Genomic DNA, 23,552 nt, shown 5'->3' with positions numbered 1-23,552 from the left:
TAAAAAATTAAGTGGAAAATTCCAGAAATACATAATCCATGAGTTTCATTTACATTTCATTTTGAATAATATAAAGTCTAGTACTTTTCCTACCCAGGTTATCAATCATCTCTTTATCTCTGCCTTTTAGATAATTATGAGCCATTTATTAGATTTACTGTTGGAATTACACCCCCCCCCCCCATTTTACTTGCTAATGATCCCAAAGAACAAGTGTAATGATGTTGACAATTTAGATATGCCAAAGAGAAAAGCTCTAAATTTAGAGCAATAAATTTAGGTAGAAAGGTGAAAGTATAATAAAATATTTTGAGTACAAGAGACAACAATTTTATGACATTATATACTGCTGTAGTTTATTTTTTTCTAATTTTATTCATTATTTTTTATTTTATGTTGTTGAGTGTTATGCCTCCATGTAAGTAAGTGCACCTGTGTCGTGCAATGCCCATGGAGGACAGAAGATGCTGTCAGATCCTTTGGAACTGAAGTTATGGACAGTTGTTAGCTACCATGTAGGTGCTAGGATTTGAACCTGGATCTTCTGCAAGAACAGTCAGTGTTCTTAACTGCTGAGCCATCTCTCCAGCCCCTGTAGTTTTATTTTTATTGTTAGCATCTTGTGCCTATTTTAGAAGTTGAAATTTATCATAGGTAATACATGAACAGTATAAAACATATAGGGTTCAGCACCATGCACAATTTTAGGCATCTACTGGGGATTTGGGGATGAATGTATTCCCACAGATAGGAGGAACTACTGTATATCTACCCTATCACCAGTACACACTATCTCTTTTTAAAGATTTATTTTGTCTGTGTCTGTGGCAGGGTATGTGCCCACGAGTACAGATACCCATGGACGCCAACAGTGTCAGATCCTCCTGGAGCTGGAGTTAGAGGTGGTTGTGAGTTATCCAACATAGGTGCTGGAATTGGAACTTGGGTCCTCTCCAAGAGCAGTACACACACCTTAACTGCTAAGCCATCTCTCCAGTCACTATTGCACTTTGAATATTGTTCTTTGTTTAATTTTATTTATTATTTTTATTTTGTGTATGAGTGTATTGCCTGCATGTATGTGAGCGCACCCGTGTTGTATAATGCCGCAAAGGTCAGAAGAGGGCTTCGGATTCCCCTGGAACTGGAGTTAAGGATGGTTTGTAGCCACCATGTGGGTGCTGGGAATTCAACCTGGGTCCTCTGCAAGAGCAGTCAGTGCTCTTAACTGCTGAGCCATCTCTCCAGCCCCGAGTATTCTTTTATAGTCAGAATTGATACTCAGTAGTGTAAGTTCTCTAATTTTGTTTCTTCTATTTTCAAATTACTTCAAACAGTTTCAATATTTTCACATGTATTCTAGCATTTGTATTTGATCTCTATGAATGAAGTCCTGCTGAGAATATGGGGAAAAACTGAGTCCTAGGAGCAGGGTGTGGTAATGCATGCCTGTAATCAGGGATGTACACAGGAAGATCAGAAATTGAAGGTCATTCTGTGTTACCTTGGGAGTTTGAGGTTGCAGAAGACCCTTTCTGAAAAACAAAATAGAAATCTTGCTTTGTGAAAGATTGCTTTGAACCTATAAGATACTGAGAATTGCTCTCTGGTCTCCTGTAGTTTTAGGAACTTACTGGAAATTTGTCTTTATTTTTCCATTCTTATATTTGATTTTTTTTGGTGAATTTGCTTCCTTTTTTTGTGTTCTTACCCATTAGGGGGTACAAATGCCTGATTTGGATCTTAAAGAAAAAGTGGAGCCTGAGATTCCCAGCACTGATACCCAGACTTCTCCAGTTCCAGGAACAAGAATGAGTATTCTGCCAAAGAGAACAAGACGTGTCAAGTCTCAGGTACTTATCAATGTCCATGGGCCATTAAAAATAGATTTTTATTGTGTGTTTGTGTGTGTGTGTGCACATAAGTATACACATACCATGGTGCCCATGTTGATGTCAGAGAACAGTTTGCAGGAGTCAGGTCTCTCCTACTGTCTAGGTCTTGGGGATCAAACTCAGGCTGTTGGGCTTGGAGACAAATGTGTTTACTTGCTGAGCCAGCTCACCAGCCCTTGTGGACCATTTTAATAGGATTTTTTTTTTTTTTTGGTATATTTTGAGATAGGATTTCATGAACGTAGTAGGTAGTAGGTTTTTTTTGTTTTTTGTCTTTTTGAGATAGGGTCTCCCTGTAGTCCCAGCTGGCCTGGAACTCACTATGTCGTGCTGGGATTAAAGGCGTGCACCATCATGCCCAGCCATAAACTTAATAGTTTTAAGTGCATTGACCATGTATAGCTATTTTCAGGTCATGGGAGATCATTTGTACACTGTTAACACTTCAAAAGATATATTTTCCATTACCTTTTTTTTTGGTCTTTTTGAGACAGGGTCTCCCTGTAGCCCCAGCTGGCCTAGAACTCACTATGTAGACCAGGCTGGCCTTGAACTCAGCCTGTCTCTGCCTCCCCAGCGCTGGGATTGAAGGCGTGCGCTACCATGCCTGGCCCATTCACCTTTTAAGTGAAGAAATTGTGAAGTTTAGTGTAAAAGTATAATTTGATTTAGAAAACTGATAACTTGGCTGATTTTTGACAGGGTGACAAATCCCAGGGTCACTAGGTGCTGCAGTGCCAATTGCACAGACATTGATGAATTTTTGTACATTTAAAAAAACTTTATTATTTTTGTTTTATGTATATGAGTGTATTGCCTGTGTGTATATGTGCACTCATGTTGCACAATGCCCACTAAGGTCAGAAGAGGGCATCAGATCCCCTGGAACCAGAGTTATAGAAGGTTGTTAGCCATCATATGGGTGCTGGGAATGGAACCTGGGTTCTCTGCAAGAGCAGCTAGTGCTCTTAACCGCTGAGCCATCTCTACAGCCCCAAAGTTTTTGTACATTCTAATTATTGCTATGGTTTGCAGTAAAAAATGTTTTTGTTTCTACCTACTGTTCTTTATTTTTCAGAGCTGAGAGCCAAACCCAGGGCCTTGTGCTTACTAGACAAGTACTTCACAACTGAGATAAATCCCCACCAACCCCTAACATTCTTTTTTTTGGGGGGGTGGTCTTTTTGAGACAGGGTCTCCTTGTATCCCCAGCTGGCCTGGATTCGCTATGGAGACCAGGCTGGCCTCGAACTCAGAGAGGTCTCCCTGCCTCTGCCTCCCAAGTGCTGGGATTAAAGGCATGTGCCACCATGCCCGGCCACCCTAACAATCTTTCAGAAATAGAATTTTTCTTTGTGTGCACGGTGTGCTTGTGTGTGCTGATGGATATGCATGTGCTGATGGATATGCATGTATGTGGAGGCCAGAGGTCAATGTTGGTTAAGTGTCTTTCCCAGTCAGTTTCTACCTTATTTTTTGAAAAGGACTGTCAGTAAACCTGGAACTTACCAGTTGGTTAGACTAGCTAGCCAGAGAGCCCTGGGGATGCTTCTTTCTCTGCTATCGAGCCATGGGATTATAAGGAATATACCACCACACCTGGCTTTTACATGAGTACTGAGGATCCAAACTCATATATTCATGCTTATGCAGCAAGCAATTTATCCATTGTGGCAACTCTCCAGACCCCAGCTCTTCTTTTCTATTTATTTTGAGACTGGGTTGTACTTAGAATGTTTTGTTTTAGAAAGACCTATGCCACCATGCCTGCCTGAGACTGGCTCTTTCTGCATTGCCTGAGCTGGCATTGAACTTCATCTATAGCCCAGATTCACCTTGAACTTGTGATTTTTCTTCCTCAGCTTGCTGAGTAGTTGAGACTACAGGGTATGTCCCCAGACCTAGCTTTGTTGTGTGTGTACTTGCCTTAGTTTGGTTTCTGTTGCTATGTTAAAAACTGACCAAAACAGTTTGGGGGAGGAAAGGGTTTTTTTGGTTTTTTGGTTTTTTTGCCTATGGGTTAAAGTCCATCATCAAGGGAAGGAAAAGCATGAACTCAAGGCAGGAGGAACTTGAAGCATAAACCATAGGAGGAATGTTATTTATTGGCTTGCTCAGGTAGTTTTCTTACAGAACCCAGGCCTCCTGCTTAGGGATGGCACTGCCTACAGTGGACTGCCCCTCCCCCAATCCCCCCCATCAATTAACAGTTAAAAAAAAAAAAAGCCTCATGGATCTGGTACAGGCCAACTAGGAAATTCTTCAGTTGAGGCTCCCTCTTCTTTCTGCAAGAGCAATAAATGGTCTTAACTGCTGAGCCATCTCTCCAACCCTTTTATAAAAAAAAGGAAAAAAAGAAAAACAACAGGGTTTCATGTATCTTAGGCTGGCCTTAAACTTGATATGTTGCCAAGAATGATCTTGAACTCTAGATACGCCAGCCTCCAACTTGGGAATACTAGGATTACAGGCTTGTATACCATACTTGCTTTATACTGTTTTGACCTTTGTGACCTTTGTGCTTGAACCAACTGAGCTATGTCACTAACCTTCATTGACTTTTTTTTTTAATTTTTATTTTATGTGTATAAGTGTTTGGCTTACATTTATATATGTGTAGCATGTGTGTGCAGTGCGGGCAGAGGCCAAAAGAGAGGGTTGGATCCTCTGAAACTGAAGTTACAGACAGTTGTAAGCCTCTGTATGGATATTAGAAACTGAACTTGTGTCCTCTGCAAGAGCAGTAAGTGCTGGTTACCACTGAGCCATCCCTTCAGCCCTGTTTTTCCTTTTTCTTTTTAAGTTTATTTTTATTGTGTGTGGATGTGTGTGCTATAGCACCTACATGTGTAGGGCAGAGGACGACTTGTGGCATTCTAGGGATCAAACTCAGGTCATTAACCTTGACTGTAAGTTTTTACCTTATGAGCCATCTCTAGCATTTGAATAATTTTTCTATACCTTCAATTTGTATTTCACATTCTTCTATCCCATGGATTCTTAGATTTGGGCTATTGATTTTGTATCTTAGAGTTTTTGAAGTATGTGAGTATTGCCTGCCTGTATGTAAGTGCACCCATGTCATGCAGTGCCCATGGAGGTCAGAAAAGGCCATTGGATTCCCTGGAACTGGACTTACAGATAGGTTGTTAGCCACCATGTGGGTGCTGAGAATTGAACCTGGGTCCTCTCAAGGACAGCCAGTGCTCTTAACGGCTGAGCCATCTCTACTTCCTGCCCCTTTTCAATTCTTTTTTTTTTTTTTAATTGAAATTTTGTATATTTCATACAGAAAATCATCTTTATACCCTCTTCACCTTTGGCACTGTTCTATAGGGGTCCCCCCTCCGACTAGAATTCATTCATTTTGTCATTTGTGTTAAGGCCTGTCATGTCAAGTTAGTGTTCCCAGATGTTCCTCAGTACAAGTTCATCTACCAGGGTTTAGTCAGCCTGTGTAGAGTCTTTCCCTTCAAGGAGATCAACTCTTCCTCACCCAGCAGTAATCAGCTGCCAATAATTCTACAACTAAGATTGGAGCTTGCTGTCCATTTCCACAGTTCTGTGCTGGGTTTTTGTCTGCTTAAGTTTGCATGGGTCTTGTGCTTGCTGACATCGTTGCTGTAGGTTTGTATGAGAAGGGTCCCAGGCGCCTGTAGGACCATTTCTATATGGTCCTACACTACCTCCCTGCCTCTTAGAATCTTTCTGTCCCCTCTTCCGCAATGGTTCGTGAACCCCAAGTGGGGGGAACCTCAAAATAGGAGTCTAGCCAAGGATGCATACTCTGTAGACTCTTACTCTCTGCGTTTTGGCCATTTGTGGCCTTTTGTGTTCCTGGCCCTCTGTTGCATGAGGGAGCTTTGTTGATGAGTATTGAAAGATGCATTAGTGTTCTCTTCATCCCTTGTTCTGTGTTCTGTGAGTCTTAGGTGTAGAGGATGCATCCTAGATGTAACACTTAGGCCTGGGCAGTTCACAGAGAATCTCTGTGTATGACCAGTGGTATAATTCTGTAATCTGTGTCTGTTGAAAAAGAAGCTAATTTGATGGGTGGTGACTAGGATACTTGTCTGTAAATTTAAGGATCCATATTTTGCACATAGTAAGAAATTACATTTGACTAGGGATACGAGAGCCTTGGGTTTTCTCTAAGATCTATGACCTCTCCAGCTATGTGCATTTGGCTGTGTTTACAGTATCACACATGAGTTTCCTCCCACTGAGTGGACTTTAAGTTCAATTAGGTAGCTGTTGATCACCCCCAAGATAAAAGTGCCACTACTGCATCAATGTCATTTGCTGTGCTGGTCGTTGATGTGGTTTTTAGGCCTGGAAGCTAGGGTTGGACCATTGATTGATGTTCTCCCTTAGCAGCTTGTGTAGTGCTCTCCAAAGCTATGAGAGCTAGCCTTCAGGGGACATGGCTTCCAGGTCAGTTCCAGCTCCAAAGCTATGAGAGCTAGCCTTCAGGGGACATGGCTTCCAGGTCAGTTCCAGCTCCAAAGCTATGAGAGCTAGCCTTCAGGGGACATGGCTTCCAGGTCAGTTCCAGCTCCAAAGCTATGAGAGCTAGCCTTCAGGGGACATGGCTTCCAGGTCAGTTCCAGCTCCAAAGCTATGAGAGCTAGCCTTCAGGGGACATGGCTTCCAGGTCAGTTCCAGCTCCAAAGCTATGAGAGCTAGCCTTCAGGGGACATGGCTTCCAGGTCAGTTCCAGCTCCAAAGCTATGAGAGCTAGCCTTCAGGGGACATGGCTTCCAGGTCAGTTCCAGCTCCATTGCTCCAAATCCTGTGTCCAAAGTACATGACCTGTCTTTAGCAATAGGGTCTTACCATCAAGTGCTGGGAGGCAGTCAAGAACTGTGGCAATAGCCTGTGTAATTTTGGGAGTCTCTGTAATTTTGGGACTACCCTGGCCAACAACTCAAAGGAAGGTTTCTCCTGTCCTGCACTGTTTCTTGTTATGTAGTCTTCAGCTATACTCATGGACTTATGTAGGGATAATGTATGAGTAATTTTTCAGTAGGTTTTTGGACTAAGACGATTCCCTTTGTTGTTTTTTTTTTTTTTTTTAATACTAGCTAGGCATTATTTATATCTCCTCTTTTTCTCCCTGCCCTTCCCATTTAAAGTATCTCATTTATTCCCTTTTTCCCTTGAAAATTTTTTTCTTTTTTTGGTCTTTTTGAGACAGGGTCTTCCTAAAGTCCCAGCTGGCCTTGAACTCACAGAGATCTGCCTGCTTCTGTCTCCCAAGTGCTGGGATTAAAGGCATACGCCACTGTGCCCAGCCTCCCTTGATAATTTTTGTATGCTATGGTTCCACCTCTTTGAGTGCCTTCTTCCCCTTTATTCCCATATTTCTTTGTAGTGCCCTCCTTTTCTCCCTCCCCTTTACCCCTTTTTTACACATTTCTCTCTTAGTAACACCTGTCTCCTACTATTCTTCTCTTTCGGGTTCCTTCTTTCCCTTTACCTCTCTGGTGTCCTTCCACTTTCCTGGTTCCTGCAGTTACATCAGGATATGCACTCACTTAGAGGATTTGATGCTAGGATCCACAAATGAGGGAGAACATATGTCTTTTATTTTTCTGAGTCTGTGTTACTTCACTTAGTATAACATTTTCTGGACCCATCCATTTACCTGCAAATTTCATTATTTCATCTTTATTGCTGAGTAGGACTCCATTGTGTAAATGTACCACATTTTCATTAACCACTCGTCAGTTGAGGGGCACTTAGGTTGCTTCCATCTCTTAGCTATTGTGAAAAGAGCAGCAACAAACATGGTTGTACAGGTATCTCTGCAATAGGATGAGTCCTGTGGGTATATGCCAAGGAGTGGTATAACTGGTTCATATGGTAGGTTCATTTTTAGTTTTTTTTAAGAGTTCTCCACACTGCTTTCCATAGAGGTTACATGAGTTTGTAATCTCACCAGCAGTGAGTGTTCCCCTTTCTCCACATCCTCGAGAACCAGTATTTGGTATCATTTCTTCTCTTGATCTTAGCCTGTTTGATTGGCATAAGATGAAATCTTAAGGTGGTTTTAATTTGCATTTCCCTAATTACTAATGGTGTTGGGCACAAATGTATATATATATATATTTTTTTAGTCTCTGAGTCAGGGTCTCCCTGTAGCCACAGCAGACCTGGAACTTGGCTATGTAAACCAGACTGACCACTATCACACAAAGATCCTTTAGCCTCTGCCTCCCAAGTGCTGGGATTTAAGGTGTGTACTACCCTGGCTTTAAAGTACTTTTTTTCTTTTTTGTCCTGTTGAGATAGGGTTTCCCTGTAGCCCCAACTAGCCTGGAACTCAGATATCTGCCTGCCTCTGCCTCCCAGGTGCTGGGATTAAAGGGGAGCACCACCATGCCTGGCTTTAATTATTATTTCTATGTGTCTGAGTGTATTACCTGCATGCATATAAATGTACCTGTGTAGTGCAGTTCCCTCGGAGGTCAGAAGAGGACATCAGATCCCCTGGAACTGGAGTTAGGATGATTGTTAGCCACCATGTGGGTGCTGGGATTCAAACCTGAATCTTCTGCAAGAGTAACAGGCACTCTTAACTGCTGAGCCATTTCTCTATCCCCCCTTCACTGTAGTCTTTAAAAAGTGTTTTAGGCCTTTTTTTTTTTTTTTTTTTTTTTTTTGAAACACAGTCTTACTGTAGTACAGCTGAAGTAACATCAAGTTTGCAATTCTCTTCTCTCATTTTCCCAAGTGCTGTGATTACAGATGTGAATCACCATACCCAGTTACTGTTTATTTTTAAAACAGTTTTGGTGCAGGTTTGGTGGTATAGGCCTTTAATCCCAGCACTTAGGAGTCAGAGGAAAGGGGATCTCTGTGAGTTCAAGGCTAGCCTGGTCTACATAGTGAGTTCTAGGCCAGTTGGGGCTACAGGGAGACCTTGTCTCAAAAAGACTAAACAAAAGACAAAAAACAGTGCGTTTTGAATTCTTTGTCTGGCATTTTAGTGTTTTGCTCTCTTTGGAGTCATTGATTTTTGTTTGTTTGTTTGTTTGTTTTTGTCTGTTTGAGACAGGCTCTCCCTATAGCCCCAGCTGAAGCTGACCTGGAACTCACTATGTAGACCACGCCAGCCTTGAACTCACAGAGATCTGCCTGCCTCTGTCTCCCAAGTGCTGGGACTAAAGACGTGCATTACCATGCCTGGCCTCATTGATCATTTAAAAATTTTTTTTTATTATTTTTAATTTAATGTGTATGAATGTATTGCCTGCAAGTGTGTAAGTACACCTGTGTTTTGCAGTGCCCACAGAGGTCCGAAGAATGTGTTGAATCCCCTGGAACATAAGTTACAAATGGTTGTTAGCCAATATGTGTGTCCTCTGCAAGAGCAGTAAGTGAGTGCTCTTAATTGTTGAGCCATCTCTCCTGCCTGGATTCATTATCTCTTAAGGATGTAATGTTCCCTAGCTTTTTCCTGTTTCTTGTATTTCTAAGTTGTGGTAGATAACTTTTCCAGTTTTATTTGGGTTGTGTGTGGAGGCAGATGTCTTTGATACCAGCACTCTGGAGGCTGATGCAGGAGGAGCTTTGTTTTTTGCCTGCCTGTATGTAATTGCACCTATTCATGCAGTGCCCATGGAGGCCAGAAGAGGGTGTTGAATCCCCTAGAACTGGAATTACAGAGTATTGTTGGCTGCCATGTGAGTGTTGGGAATAGAACCTGGATGAGCTCAAGTAATACATGACAGTTCATCAATATAATGTATGTTACAGCATCTCACTACAGAAATGTGGCCACTGACCACACTACTTTCTCAGCCCGAGCCTTCTGTTAACAGGCTTCTCAGTTTGATCACATTTTTCCTTTTGTGACCTTTTTCTTGGGGCCATCTTCTACCTAGAAATTGTAGCAGATTGTTGCTTATCTCCCTGTCTTAAAGATTGTTTTTTGTTTTCAGGTCTCCAGAGTAGTTTAGTTTCAAATAGCAAGACCTGTGGTAAAATGGTGCCCAGTTGGGACTGGAGAGATGTCTCAGCAATTAAAAGCACTTGCTGCTTTTGGAGAGGACTTGGGTTGGTTCCCAGCGCCTATATGATAGCTCACAGCCATCTGTAACTCTAGTTCTAGGAGATCCAACATCATATTCTGACCTCCCTGTACCAGGCAGACATGTGGTACACATACATACATGCAGTCACACACACTTACTCATTAAATAAAAATAAATCTTTCTAAAAAATGATGCCTGGCTAATTAGAATTCCAAGATAATGGAGAATAACAAATTGGATGTCTTTTCCAGTGCCGGCCTGTTAACATACAAGGAGTCACTATGACACCAAATACTCTCATCAGGACTTGGGAGAGAACAGTGACTTATCTTATGGCTTGGACTGCTGGCATCTGTGTTTACCAGAACTGCCTGTATTACTTTGGATGTAGATTCAGCTTACTCTATCACTTGAAGAGCTATGGGCTTAAAAAATTTTTTTTTACTTTTATCTGCTTACTCTTTCTGTTTCTTCGGGCATGTGTGTGTGTGTGTGTGTGTTGCAGACAGCTGGCACTGAGGTTTTTGTTTAACAACCTGTATCTTCTAGGAGCTGCATTATCTACCCATGTAGGGTACCTCTCTACAAACTCATATTTTTTAATTAGATTACAAAATAATGGTTTTTCCATATGGCTTTTTTATATATCCTTGCTTTGAGTTAACTCTTCCTCCACCCTCTGCTTTTCCCCCATCCTTCCACTCCCATCCCTGATCCCCTATAGTGTGCTCTCTCTCTCTCTCTCTCTCTCTCTCTCTCTCTCTCACACACACACACACACACACACACACACACACACACACGTGTCTACTTTCTTACCATGTTATTACTACTTTTAAAACATTCTTGGCCTGACAGGGTAGTTGTAAAGACTAATTGATTAAACTACTTAGATATTGGTACATATACTATATATTTCATATGTGTTAGCTTCTATTATGCATTCTGCTTTAATAGTGAAGTGTATGTAGGGCTATGATTGTTACTGGATAACTGTAGATGCTGGAGAGTATAAGTTAGTCTGTCTCAAGGTGAGATTTGAAATGTCAATTTGGTTGCTGTTTTTATTCAGTTTTTAAAAAAATTTGAAACTGTTTTAAAGTTATTTTTGACAGTTACTCACTTTTGTATGTGTATGGATGTACAAGTCCCTTGGCACTAGTGTAGAGGTCAGAGGGCAACCTGTGGGATTCAGTTCTCTCCTTCTACCATGTGGGTCTCAGAGATTGAACTTGGGTCTTCACCCTTGGTGGCAAGTGCCTTCATGCTTGTAACTATCTCACTCCCCTGAAATGGTGTCTTATGTCACCCAGGCTGGCCCTCAAACTCACTATGTAAGCCTAGGATGACCTTGAGCTCCTTTCTCTCAACTGCTGAAATTACGTTTCTACACCACAGTGCCCAGCTTCTGCTTTTGTTTTTTTATGCTCCTTTAGTAACCTGGATTTCATACATCATAATTTATGTACCCACAGGCATATAAATCAGCAGTCTATATTTGGTGTGTGTGTGTGTGTGTGTGTACTTCGTGTGTGTAGATATCTGTATGTATGTATATGTGTGATGTATGTGTGCATTCATTGGGTGTATGCATGTGTGTATTTGGGTGCCCATGTAGAGGCCCGAAGTCAGTGTCAGGTGTCTTTCTCTGTCACTTTCCACCTTATTTTTTGAGACAAAGGCTTTCACTGAACCTGTAGTGTGGGGTCTCTCCCTCTCCTCGTGGGTCATTGGCCACCGTTCCACAAGAACAAAGGGAGCAGAAGTGACGAACGGGGTCAGGAAGGCCAGTGAGCACTGACCGAAGAAAGCCCTTCCGGGGAGGCAGGTTCAGTGATACAAACAGCTCCAGACTCAGTGAAATAGCTCTAGATTCAGTGAAACAGCTCCAGATTCAGTGAAACAGCTCCGTTTATTCAGTGGGGATTAGGGAAAATATAGTGTGGGGGCAGTAGCCAATGCTTCAGCTGATAGGTGCTCACAGTATGCTTTATTTACATGTGGCAGTGGGCTCCTATCGTCCGACTACCGGGCAATGCCTAATTATCATAGAAAAAACCCAGGAGTAGTTTTTACCCCGGGTAACTATGCCAAAGGTCATGTTCCAAATAAGGTCAGGCATCCATGCATGGTGGCACTTTCCAGGTAAGTCAGGCAGAGAGCAGGAGGCCCCCTGCTGAGAAGGGGAGTCCTTCCATATAGCGCCAGCCCCTTAGAGCTATCTGGACATGGAGGACTACAACCCTAGCAGCAGGGTTCCCCAACACTGTAGTCCACTGGTTGGTTAGGCTGTCTGGCCACTTACCAGTGACCTCCAAGTGGTCCGCCTGTCACTGCCTCTCCCCACAACCCCACACTGGGTTTAGCTGACAGATGCACACCACCTTTTACGTGGATGCTGGGGATCCAAACTAAGATGTTCATCCTTTTGTGGAAGCTGTGGAGTTTGTTCCACCATGTGAGTTCTGTGAATCAAACTCAGATTGTCAGACTTACTGGCAAGTGCCTTTATCCACTGAACCATCTCACCAGCCTCTAGTTTTTGTTGTTTTTGGTTTTTCTTTCTCTTACAGTCTATCGTCATCAAGGGAAACTAGGGCAGGAACCTGAAGGAGGAGCTGAAGCACAGACCATGGAGGAATGCTGCTTACTGGTTTGCTCCCCATGGCTTGCTCAGCTTTTCTTATATAACCTAAACCCACCTTTCCAGGGATGAATCCTGTTTTTTTTTTGTTTTGTTTTTGTTTTTGTTTTTTTTTTGAGGGTCTTACTATGTAAATCAGGCTGGCCTTGAATTCACAGTATCTGCTTGCTTCTGCCTCCTGAGTGCTGGGATTAAAGGCCTGACTTGACAGATGAATTTTTTAAAATAAATTTTAAATAAATTTAAATAAATTTTTAATTGAATTTTTGTGTATTTCATACATAAAATCATCTTTCATACATAAAATCCCTTCCCCTTTGGCATCCTCCCATAGCCTCCCCCCACCCCTAACAGATGATTTTTAATCTGTAAACAGGAATTTTGAGTGTTGCATAGTACTTTGGTGACTATTTTAAACTGTTACAATGAGGCAGTAAGTGAATTTATAAAGAAGTCAGGAGCTGAGCATTGTGGACTATGCTTGTATTCCTAGCACTGAAAAGCAAGAGAATAGCCATGAGTTTGATACCAGCCTAGACTACAGAGTGAGACACTGTCTCAACCTTTCCCTCAAAAAAAAAATCAACTAGTTTTTCCCTTCATTTTGAAGAGGGTCATGCTACTTACATCAGGTAATAAATGCATAAATTGGGAGTTGTGGCATATACTTGTATAGTTCTAGTTCCTGGGAGGCAGAGTAAGAGAATTGTTGAAGCCCAGGAGTTGGGGTCAGGCTGGGCAGCACTATAAGATCCTATCTCCCTCTCTTCTCCTAACCCATCTCTCTGTCTTTCTTTTTGAGACAGGGTCTTTCTCTAGCCCCAGCTGGCCTGGAACTCACTAATGTAGATCAGGCTGGCCTTGATCTCACAGAGATTCATCTGTCTCTGCCTCCTGAGTGCCTTCACCACTATGTTTGTCAAAGACTCAATCCCTTTTTTTCTTTTGTTTTATTTATTTTTATTTTATGTGTATGAGTGCCTGCTTGTGTGTAAATGTACTCTTGCATTGCCCATGGAGGTCAGAAGTGGGCACTGAATCCCTTGGAACTGGAGGTATGGACAGTTAACTGCCTCGTGGGTGCTGGGATTCAAACTCCGGTCTTATGCAAGAGCAGCCAGTGTTCTTAATCAGTCCCAAGACTTGATCTCTTAAAAGAAAAATAAATGGAGCTGGAGAGGTTGCTCAGTGGTTAAGAGCACAGTTTGCTCTTGAAGAAGACTCAGGTTTGGCTCCCAGTACCCACATGACTGCTAGCAACTGGCTATAACTCCAGTTCCTGGGGCTCTGATGCCCTCTTTTGGCATCTGTGGGAATTTCATGCCTGTGGTGCATTTACATATATGCAGGCAGAACACTTATACACACACACAAAAATTTTTTTAATGAATAATTCAGGATAATTATGTTAATGTGCATATTATTAATTAATTTTTTTTAGTCAGATTCTGGAGAAGTAAATAGAAGCACAGAACTGAAGAAACTTCAGATTTTTGGAGCTGGACCCAAAGTTGTGGGCCTGACAGTGGGAGCAAAAGATAAAGAAGGTAAAATCTGTTACTCGTCTTGAAATGAATTGTGGTAATGTGTTTATAAAAAGGTTCAGATGATACTTGAATTTCAATCTGTGCTGGGAATTTCTGAAGAATTGTAAACTTACAACATGGCTTGTAGGCAGATGCCTTTTTAATGGTATATATCTTAAATTATTTCAGGAACAATATTACTTTGAATGTTTTTTACTTTAAAAGAGAATCTTCCTTTTCCATGTCTAATTACAACACAGAAATTTCATTCAGTTTCTAGTTTAGTTTCACTAATAATAGTGAAGTTATTGGTGTCAACTAGTGTTCTAAACGTTGTTACTTTTAATTTAAAAGGGGTTCTTAGACTTTTGGTATGAAAACATACTTGGAAGAGCTTAGAACTTTTAAACTCTAACCACCATTTTGATCCTTAATAATTTGCCCTCGCTGGGCATGGTGGTGCACGCCTTTAATCCCAGCACTCGGGAGGCAGAGGCAGGTGGATCTCTGAGGTTAGGCCAGCCTGGTCTACATAGTAAGTTCCAGGCCCTCTGGGGCTACAGGGAGACCCTGTCTCAAAATGACAAAAAACAAAACAAAACAAAAAAAAAACCTTCGTTTATATTGTACCATTCAAATAAATTATTTTCATTAAAAAGCCTGTTTTGGCATAGCATTGGAAATATTTGTGAGTAGAATTGTTGGTGCAAAAATTAATTAGATGATGATATAGTTTCTCCTTTATATAACATGTCAATTTAAAATTTATTTTAACAAGGAATAAGCTGACATGTTTTGACAATGAGAATTTAATGAAATGTTAAAGTCACATATTACTATGCATTTATGAGATGATTAGTTAATATAAATGTGGATTGTGAACTGCACTGTAGAGGATCAGATAATATTATTTCATTCTCAGAACATTGAGGGTATTCAAGCCTGGTCACATAGGGTTGTTGTAATCCCAGCTACTCAGAAGACTGAGACAGGAGGATCACAAGATTGAGATTGCCTGGACTACATAGCATGAGTTTCTGGACAGCCCAAACAACTTGGAGAGACAGACCCTGTCTCAGAATAAAATAGTATAAAAGAAGGCAGGGGTACTGCTCAGCAGTGGAATATTTGCCTACCACACTCTAATGCCCTAGGTTCAAACTCCAGTAGCAGAAAAATTAAGCACACATAACAGTGTAATAATACCAAACATTATGGTCTTTTTTTATTACCCTTTTAAGAGTTAAGTACTTTGGACACTATGGGACCCTGTTTCAAAAAAAATTTAAGTGCTTCATCTCTGCCACTCTTTTCTTTCTTGTTTTTGTTTTTGCTTTTGGCACTCCTCCTGTTTCAACCTCCCAAGTGCTGGGATTACTGATGTGAACCCCCACTCCTAGCTGTATACCATTCTTTTCATTATTCTTTGTCTGGCAATATTATTAAAGATGAAGCCCCGACTAATTTGAGAGTCCCTGTAAATCATTCACATATAGTATGTAGTAAGTACTACATTCAGGCAATCATTAATGGTTTAACTCTCCAGAGTTTGTTTTGGTTAGAATCCCAAATCTGCCACTGACTAACTGGCTGTATGATCTTGAACAAGTTATCTAACTTTCTATACCTTAGTTTCTTTATCTTCAGCTGCAGACAATAATAATATCTATCTCTTACTGTTGTGAGACTTTAAATAATTTTTGATAGTAACTGGTCCATAGTAAGCTCTCAACATTAGTTTTTACTATTATTATATAACTTTTTATTTCAAGATGAGGTCACCCGGAGACGAAAAGTTACCAACAGGTCAGACGCATTTAACATGCAAATGAGACAACGGAAAGGAACACTCTCTGTTAACTTTGTAAGTGCTTTGGGATGTGTCAGGAGGGAAAGGATTTATTTTTATCTTGGTGTACCTTGGCATATGATGTTTTATTATTAACTTATTTGGTAGGAAGACAGCAAAACTAAAGTTGCGGCTTTGGATTATATAATGTTAATCTTGTTTTGTCTCATGTAGACTGTTTGCCCATGTGGGTAACTGAGTTAGAGTGAATATGAATCTGTGTATAGTTGGCCCTTTGAATCTCCAGGTTCTATATCCTTGGGTTCAATGGATGTAAAATATTCTTTAAAAATTGTAAATAATACAGAACTCTTTTATTTGTCTTCTTTTTTTTAAATAAATGAGATGGGTCTGACTATGTAACCTAGACTAGCCTAGAACTCCGTATGAAGCTTAGGATGGCCTTAAACTTGAGATCATGCTGCCTCAGCCTCTTGAGTGCTAGTATTACAGGCATGTCTCACCAAGCCTAGCATAATCTCTTTTCTTGGCATCATTTACTAAAAGATACAGTATAGCATTTACATAGCATTAGTATAAATAATCTAGAGGTGACTTATCATGTAGAAGTATGTGTATAGATGACAAACAGCTATTAAGCCATTCTAGGTGAGGATTTAAGCAACTGTGAGTTTTAGTATCTGTTTGGGGAGGTGGGAGGTGGGAGGTGGGGGATGGGGACACAAATTCTAGAACCAAACCCTGGCAGATACAAAGGATTGTTATAAATCATCAAGTTTAGGTATATTATAGGCAGTTCTTAGTTTTCATTTTCTTTTAGTGTGTTTGTATACATGCTGAATGATGATATTTTGGGGGTATAAACTTATATTCCCATACTCTAGGTTATAGACTTTTTTTTGTTTTTAAGACAGGGTCTCCTTGTTGCCCCAGCTGGCTTGGAACTCACTCTGTAAACCAGGCTGGCCTTGAACTCACAGAGATATGCCTGCCTCTGCCTCCCAAGTGATGGCATTAAAGGTGTGCACCACCATGCCTGGCAGATTATAGAATTTCTTGATTCTAGCAACTTGTTATATGTTTACTAATTTGCTTGTAGAAGTTCTGGAGAGAAATTTAGGGATTTTTTTTTTTTTATGAAAAACTTTAATAATATAATTGAAATAGATTTTTAGGATTTAATTGTTTACTCTTTTGTATACATTGTTTTAATTAAAGATTAGTTCATAATAACAATATAATACTCTGTATTATAGAAAATAGACTTATTTTTATTTATCTTTACAGGTTGATCTCTATGTTTGTATGTTTTGTGGTCGGGGAAACAATGAGGATAAATTACTTTTGTGTGATGGATGTGATGACAGCTATCATACATTTTGTCTAATTCCACCTCTACCTGATGTGCCCAAAGGAGACTGGAGATGTCCTAAGTGTGTTGCTGAGGTACCAACCTAACCTTATGTGGATCTTTATAACTAAAAACACTCTGTGAGAGAGTGTGTATATGTGTGTGTATGTGTGTGTGTGTGTGTATGTGTGTGTGTGTGTGTAAACACATTCCCAAAAGCTTGTCCCAGTCTCTTGTTTTTTTAGTATTGAAAAATCTCTTAAGATTTTAAAAAGAGCTGTGCCGAATAGATAATGTAGCAGCTACATATGGCCGCTTAACATTTTTTTCCCCTTCTCTTACTATTGGTTAGATAATTCCATTTATTGCTTCAGGTAAATTTGTTTTGTTTTGTTTTGTTTTGTTTGGGGTTTTTTGGCCCTATCCCCAGTTGACCTGGAACTTTCTGTGTAGACCAGACTGGCCTGGAACTCACAGAGATCCACCTGCCTCTGCCTCCCAAGTACTGGGATTAAAGGCCTGTGCCACCATGCCAGGCATGAATGAGATTTTTTTTAAATTGTAAATTATTTTATTATGTAAATGGCAACAGTTAAAAATGTGGGGACTGGAGAGGCATCTCAGTGGTAAAGAGCACGGGCTACTCTTCCAGAGGACCCAGGCTCAGTTCCCAGCATCCACATGGCCACTAACAAGCAACAGCAACCTCAGTTCCAGGGAATCCCACACCTTCTTCTGGCCTCAACAGGCATTGCATGACATGCATGCACTTAGACACATGCAGGCAAAACATTCATACACATTAAAAATATATATAAGAAAAACACTCAAACAAAAATAAAATGTGACTAGAACTAAGCAAGTACATAAAGCATATTTTATTTTATATTTTTAAAATTTTTATTTTTAATTGTATGCATGTTAGTCCACCTGTATCATGCAATGCCTGCAGAGGACAAAAGAGGGCGTTGGATCACTCAGAACTGGAGTTACAGAAGATTGTTAGCCACCATGTGATTATTAGGATTCGAACCTGTGTCTTCTGCAAGAATAGCCACTGCTCTTAACTGCTGGACCATCTCTCTAGCCCCTTGTTTTATTTTACTTTATTTTTTGGTCTTTTTAAGACAGGGTCTCCCTGTAGCCCCAGCTGGCCGGGTACTTGCTATGTACATCGGGCTGGCCTTGAACTCACTGAGATCCACCTGCCTCTGCCTCCCAAGTGTTGGGATTAAAGGCGTGTGCTTCCTTTATGTTTTTGAGATAGGTCTTGCTATGTAGCCCTGGCTGACCTGAAATTCACCATGTGGAGCAGGCTGGCCTACAACTCAAAGAAATCTGCCTACCTCTGTCACTTCAACTGGCTACAAAATATTTTAAATGACAAAGTATCAACATTCTGTTTTCTTGCTTGAAGACATTTATCTTTCCTAGACTTGAAACTGTAGTTTTCATTACATATAACTAGTCTATGAAATAGCAAACACTTTTAGAAGATAAACCAGGTTTCAAAACCAAGGATTCACAAATACTTATAAATTGATCACCAAAATTCTTGTGTGTTTGTTACAAAGCCACAAATGTAAAATACAAAATCTCCTGTTATTATCTAACTAAACACCAAATTAGTAAAATAATACTTAGCTTCTGAGATAGTATATATGCAATATTATTTATACCCAAAGCTTTGTACACAAATGGCTTTTATAAATATATTTTGAAAAATAACTTTTTTGTTTTTTTGTTTTGTTTTGTTTTTTCAGGGACAGAGTGTTATATCCCAGGCTGACCTCAAGCTCAATGGAAATCCTCCTGCCTCAGCCTCCCTGAGTGACTATATTATTCATATTTATAGAATAAAAATAATCTACAGATATTTTTAAATTTAGAAAAGAGAATTAGACATGAAGCCCTAGAATTTATGCATTCCATTTTTATGCTAGTAAATTGATGGTGTCTTAAATGTAGCTTCTGCAAATTTTGACTTGATTGTATTTTTTTGTCTTCTTCCCCCTTTTCCTCCATCTTCTTTCTTCTCCCTTCCCCATTCTCCATTCTTTTTCTTCTTCCTCTTTTTCTTTTTCTTTTTCTTTTTCTTTGCCAAGGTCCTTTGTGTTGCCCAAGCTTACCTGGAATTTTTCTATTTTCTTCTGCTTGAATGTTGGGATTACAGGAGTGCACCCTCAAGCCTGGCCTTATTGAAAGATAATATTGTTGGGAAGTGCCTCATTTGTGTGTTTAACAAGGTGTTATGATAGGTCACAGAAGAGAAGGAATTAGCTGGGTATATCGAGGTGCAGTCATGGCCTTTGAATGACTACTTGTTTACTACTAAAAGACTTAGTGGTATTTATAGTCCTGGGATTGATAGTGTGAATAAACCAGTCTTCCAGCCTGCTAACAATCAGTAGATACCCAGTTACCCACAAGCTTTTCCTGTTTTCATGAGTTTTTATTTTCTTCATGGGCGCTAAGAATGATCACTATCCTTACACTTGATTTCAAGTTAGTCTCTTAGGACTTGTCTTAGTAATAGCACATAGAGTCAATTCCAGTACCCAAAGATATCTTACCACCTTCCCATTGGTAGATTGAACATGCAGTTAAGGTTCTAGTTTCAAATAACTAATATGTTAGAAGTAACTGATAATTTGTTTTGCTGTATAAGGTTGATTGGATTGGTTTTTGCTAGAGAAGTGATCAAAGAAGGTAGTACTTGAAAGATTTATTTATTTGTAGTGCTAGATATTGAACTCAGGGCTTATGAGCATGCAAGGTAAGGATTCTACCATTGAGCTACATCTTTATTCATTAGTACCTGAGAGTTTTTAATGCTTCCTTTAATTCAGTTTGAGTGAGTTCATCTTAGATATCTTTTTCTTTTAGGAATGTAACAAACCCCGAGAAGCCTTTGGATTTGAACAAGCTGTAAGAGAGTATACACTTCAAAGCTTCGGAGAGATGGCAGATAATTTCAAGTCTGATTATTTCAATATGCCAGTCCATGTGAGTAGTTATCATTTAGGTTGGTTTGAAGAGAAACTAAAGATTTTTTTTCTTCTGTGTTTAAAGTTCTGTAGAAATCAAGAACAGCTTGAAAAAGATTAGAGAACACTAAATGTTTTTTTTTTTTTTTTTTTTTTTGGTCTTTTTGAGGCAGGGGCTCCCTGTAACCCCAGCTGACCTGGAGCTCCTTATGTAGACCAGGCTGGCTTCGAACTCACAGAGATCCGCCTGCTTCTGCCTCTGAGTATGGGATTAAAGGTATGCATAAGCACACGGGACTGAGAACACTAAATCTTAAAATTATGAACGTGACATCTATTTTATTGATTTTGCTTTTTTTAAAAATTTTATTTATTTTATTTTATGGGTATGCATGTATTGCCTGCATGTAGGTAAGTTCACCCATGTTGTGCAATGCCTACGGAGGTCAGAAGAGGGCCTCGGATTCCCCTGGAACTGGAGTTAAGGACGGTTCATAGCTACCGTGTGGGTGTTGGGAATCAAACCTGGGTCCTCTGCAAGAGCAGTTAGTGGTCTTAACCACTGATCATCTCTCCAGCCCTGATTTTACTTTCTTAATATGGTACTTTGTACTCCTCTATTATGAAAGGCATTTTGATGTTTGAATTTATAAAAAAATTATTTTTATTTGTATGAGTTTTATGCCTGCATATGTGTGAGTAACCCATGTTGCAAAATGCCAATGGAGGGCAGAAGAGGGCCTCGGATTCCTTGGAACTGAAGTTACGGACAGTTTTGATAGCTGCCACGTGGGTGCTGTGATTTGAACCTAGGTCTTCTGCAAGAGCAGACAGTGCTCTTAACTGCTGAGCCATCTCCAGCAGCTGATGTTGGAATTAAAAAAAAAAATTTTTTTGTGTGTGTGTGTATATTACCTGCATGTATGTAAATGCACCCTTGTCATGTAATTGTTGTGGAGATCAGAAGAGGACATTAGATTTCTGGGAACTGGAATTATGGAGGCATCTCTCCAGCCCTGTGTTTGAATTTTTTTACATTTATTTAGAGTGAGTGAGTGAGTGTTTGTGTGTCCGTCCGTCCGTCCATCCATCTGTCCCTAAGCTCGTGTTAGGTGTGTGTGTGTGTAGGTCAGGACAACTTTTGTGAATCAGTTCTCTTTTTACCATATGGGTTCCAGGCATCAAACTCAGGTCATCAGGCTTGGAGGTCAGTGCTTTGTCTGCTGAGCCATCTTCCTGGCCTCTTGAATTGTTTATTAGTCCTTTGTGAGTAATCTGTTATAGAAAAGCATGAAGCTTGTTTGGCTGTTGTTGCTTTGTTTAGTTAGGACTCGCTTCTTTTCCTGAGATCTTTGACATTTTTGAGCCCTAGCAAAAACAATGCAAATGATAACATATATGCATACACACATACAATGTACAATGCGCAGTATAATGATATATAGCATTAGGTATGTATAATCTTATTTTTTTGAGACGGTTTGCTTTGATATCCCAGCAAAGTCTTGAGCTTGAAATCTGCTTAGCCTTTCAATTGCTTAGATTATTGGCATGTCCACCATGTCTGTGTTGGCCAAAGCTGTGAAAAATTAACCTTGTTTTCATTTCCCACTCCTTCTTGATATCCTTATTCATCTTTGTGAACTGTACAGCGGAAGCAGCCGTTTTTAGAAAAAGGCAGTTCAAATTCATTATGCTTTCTTGAATATCCTGTTATACCTTATTCTCAGCAGGGAAATCTAGAAATGAGGGAGGTTTTTTGTTGTTGTTTTTTTAATTTTATGTGTTTGCGTTCAGTTGATCTGTATACTGTGTTACAGTGGATTATAGTCATAATGGGCTAATTATCATCTTTGTTTTCCTTTGTAGATGGTTCCTACAGAACTCGTAGAAAAGGAATTCTGGCGGCTAGTGAGTAGTATTGAAGAAGATGTTATCGTAGAGTATGGAGCTGATATCTCCTCTAAAGACTTTGGAAGTGGATTTCCTGTAAAGGATGGTCAGAAAAAGATGCTGCCAGAAGAAGAGGTGTGGATACTATTATGTGAACATCTTACTCTCAAGCTGATGTGGCCTTTTCATAGAAAATTGCTTTTCTTAGTCCTGAGGAAACCTTGTTAATTTAAAATATTAAATATGTAGGATTTAGACAACATAAATAATTTTCAGTTCTATAGTGATTTTTAAACTGACCCCATATAGTAGTGCATGCCTGTAGTCCTAGCACTTCAGAGACTGAGGCAGGAGAATTATGATTAGGCCAACCTAAGCTACCTAGAGTGTTGGGATGTAGAGAGAGGTCAGAAGACAACTTTTGGGAGTCAATTCTCTCTTATTAAGAGTATCCCAAGTATCTAACTCAGGCCCTCAGGCTTGGCAGCAGACATTCTTGCCTGTCCAGCCATCTTGCTGGCCCTAATTGGAAAGTTTTTGCCTAGCCTTTCCTTTTCTAAATTGTAGGAAGTTTTGTGTATGTAATGGTATGGTGTGGCACACTTTTATTCTGGCTACTCAGGAGGCTGAGCAGAAAGGATTGAGTTTATGTCTGGCATGGGCAACATAGGTACACATTTTTGATTTTTTGAGCTAAGGTCTCAACTTTGTACCTGTCCTGGAACTCACTACTGGCTTCAAACTCACAGAGATCCACCTGCCTTTGCTTCCTGAGTGCTGGGCTTTAAGGCATGCACCACTGCATCTGGCTGTGATTTAATGGCTTTTGAAATTAGGCTTTATTGGTAATTACTGAAATAAGTTTTCTTTATTAGTTGGATAGGGAGGATTTCATGTATGCTTTAAAATTTTTTAATTGAATTTTCGAGATTTTCATACTATATAATTTGATGGTTACTTTTTAAAAATTTTATTTTATGTGTTTGAAAGTTTTGCCAACATGTATGTAAGTGCACCTGTGTCATGTAAGGCCAGTGGAAGCCAGATGGGGCCATCAGGTCCCCTGGAACAGGTCTCTGTGTATACCCCTTACTGACCTGAAACCCACTGTATAGATCTGGCTATTCTTCAGTGTGTGCCGAGAATCCTGCCTGTGCCTTCTGAGGGCTGGGATTACATGCCTTCACAACCGTACCTACTAGTTTTCATATCTTATATTGTTTTATGTATAGTTTCTTATTTGTCTTATAGTACAAATTTTTCCAGTTAGCTTTGTGACTGATACTTTACCCTCTTTTCTAATTCTTTTCTAATTTTAATAGAATTTTTCTGAATTTCATAGAATATATTCAATCATATTTGGCCCTCTCCCCTATTTGTAGCCCCCCCCCCATCTGCACCCCGCTT

The 23,552-nt window shown here is 40.0% G+C and overlaps 1 protein-coding gene across 2 annotated transcripts in view; it reads left to right on the top strand.

Moving 5' to 3' along the window:
* The window catches only part of Kdm5a (lysine demethylase 5A), a 107,910-nt gene that overhangs the window by 14,972 nt on the left and 69,386 nt on the right, over positions 1–23,552 (top strand). For both annotated transcript variants that reach the window (XM_008839714.3, XM_029566773.1), the window contains exons 5-10: positions 1,719–1,853; positions 14,020–14,125; positions 15,877–15,968; positions 17,202–17,360; positions 20,152–20,271; positions 22,122–22,280. In XM_008839714.3, coding sequence (XP_008837936.1) covers positions 1,719–1,853; positions 14,020–14,125; positions 15,877–15,968; positions 17,202–17,360; positions 20,152–20,271; positions 22,122–22,280 — 771 coding nt within the window. The remainder of the gene's footprint in view (positions 1–1,718; positions 1,854–14,019; positions 14,126–15,876; positions 15,969–17,201; positions 17,361–20,151; positions 20,272–22,121; positions 22,281–23,552) is intronic.

This window comes from Nannospalax galili, unplaced genomic scaffold (genome assembly GCF_000622305.1).
Source record: "Nannospalax galili isolate Female #2095 unplaced genomic scaffold, S.galili_v1.0 scaffold199, whole genome shotgun sequence".
In the NCBI taxonomy this organism is placed as follows: Eukaryota; Metazoa; Chordata; class Mammalia; order Rodentia; family Spalacidae; genus Nannospalax; species Nannospalax galili.
Note: the sequence above shows the minus strand (reverse complement) of the source record. Positions and strands in the feature narration are given on the sequence as shown.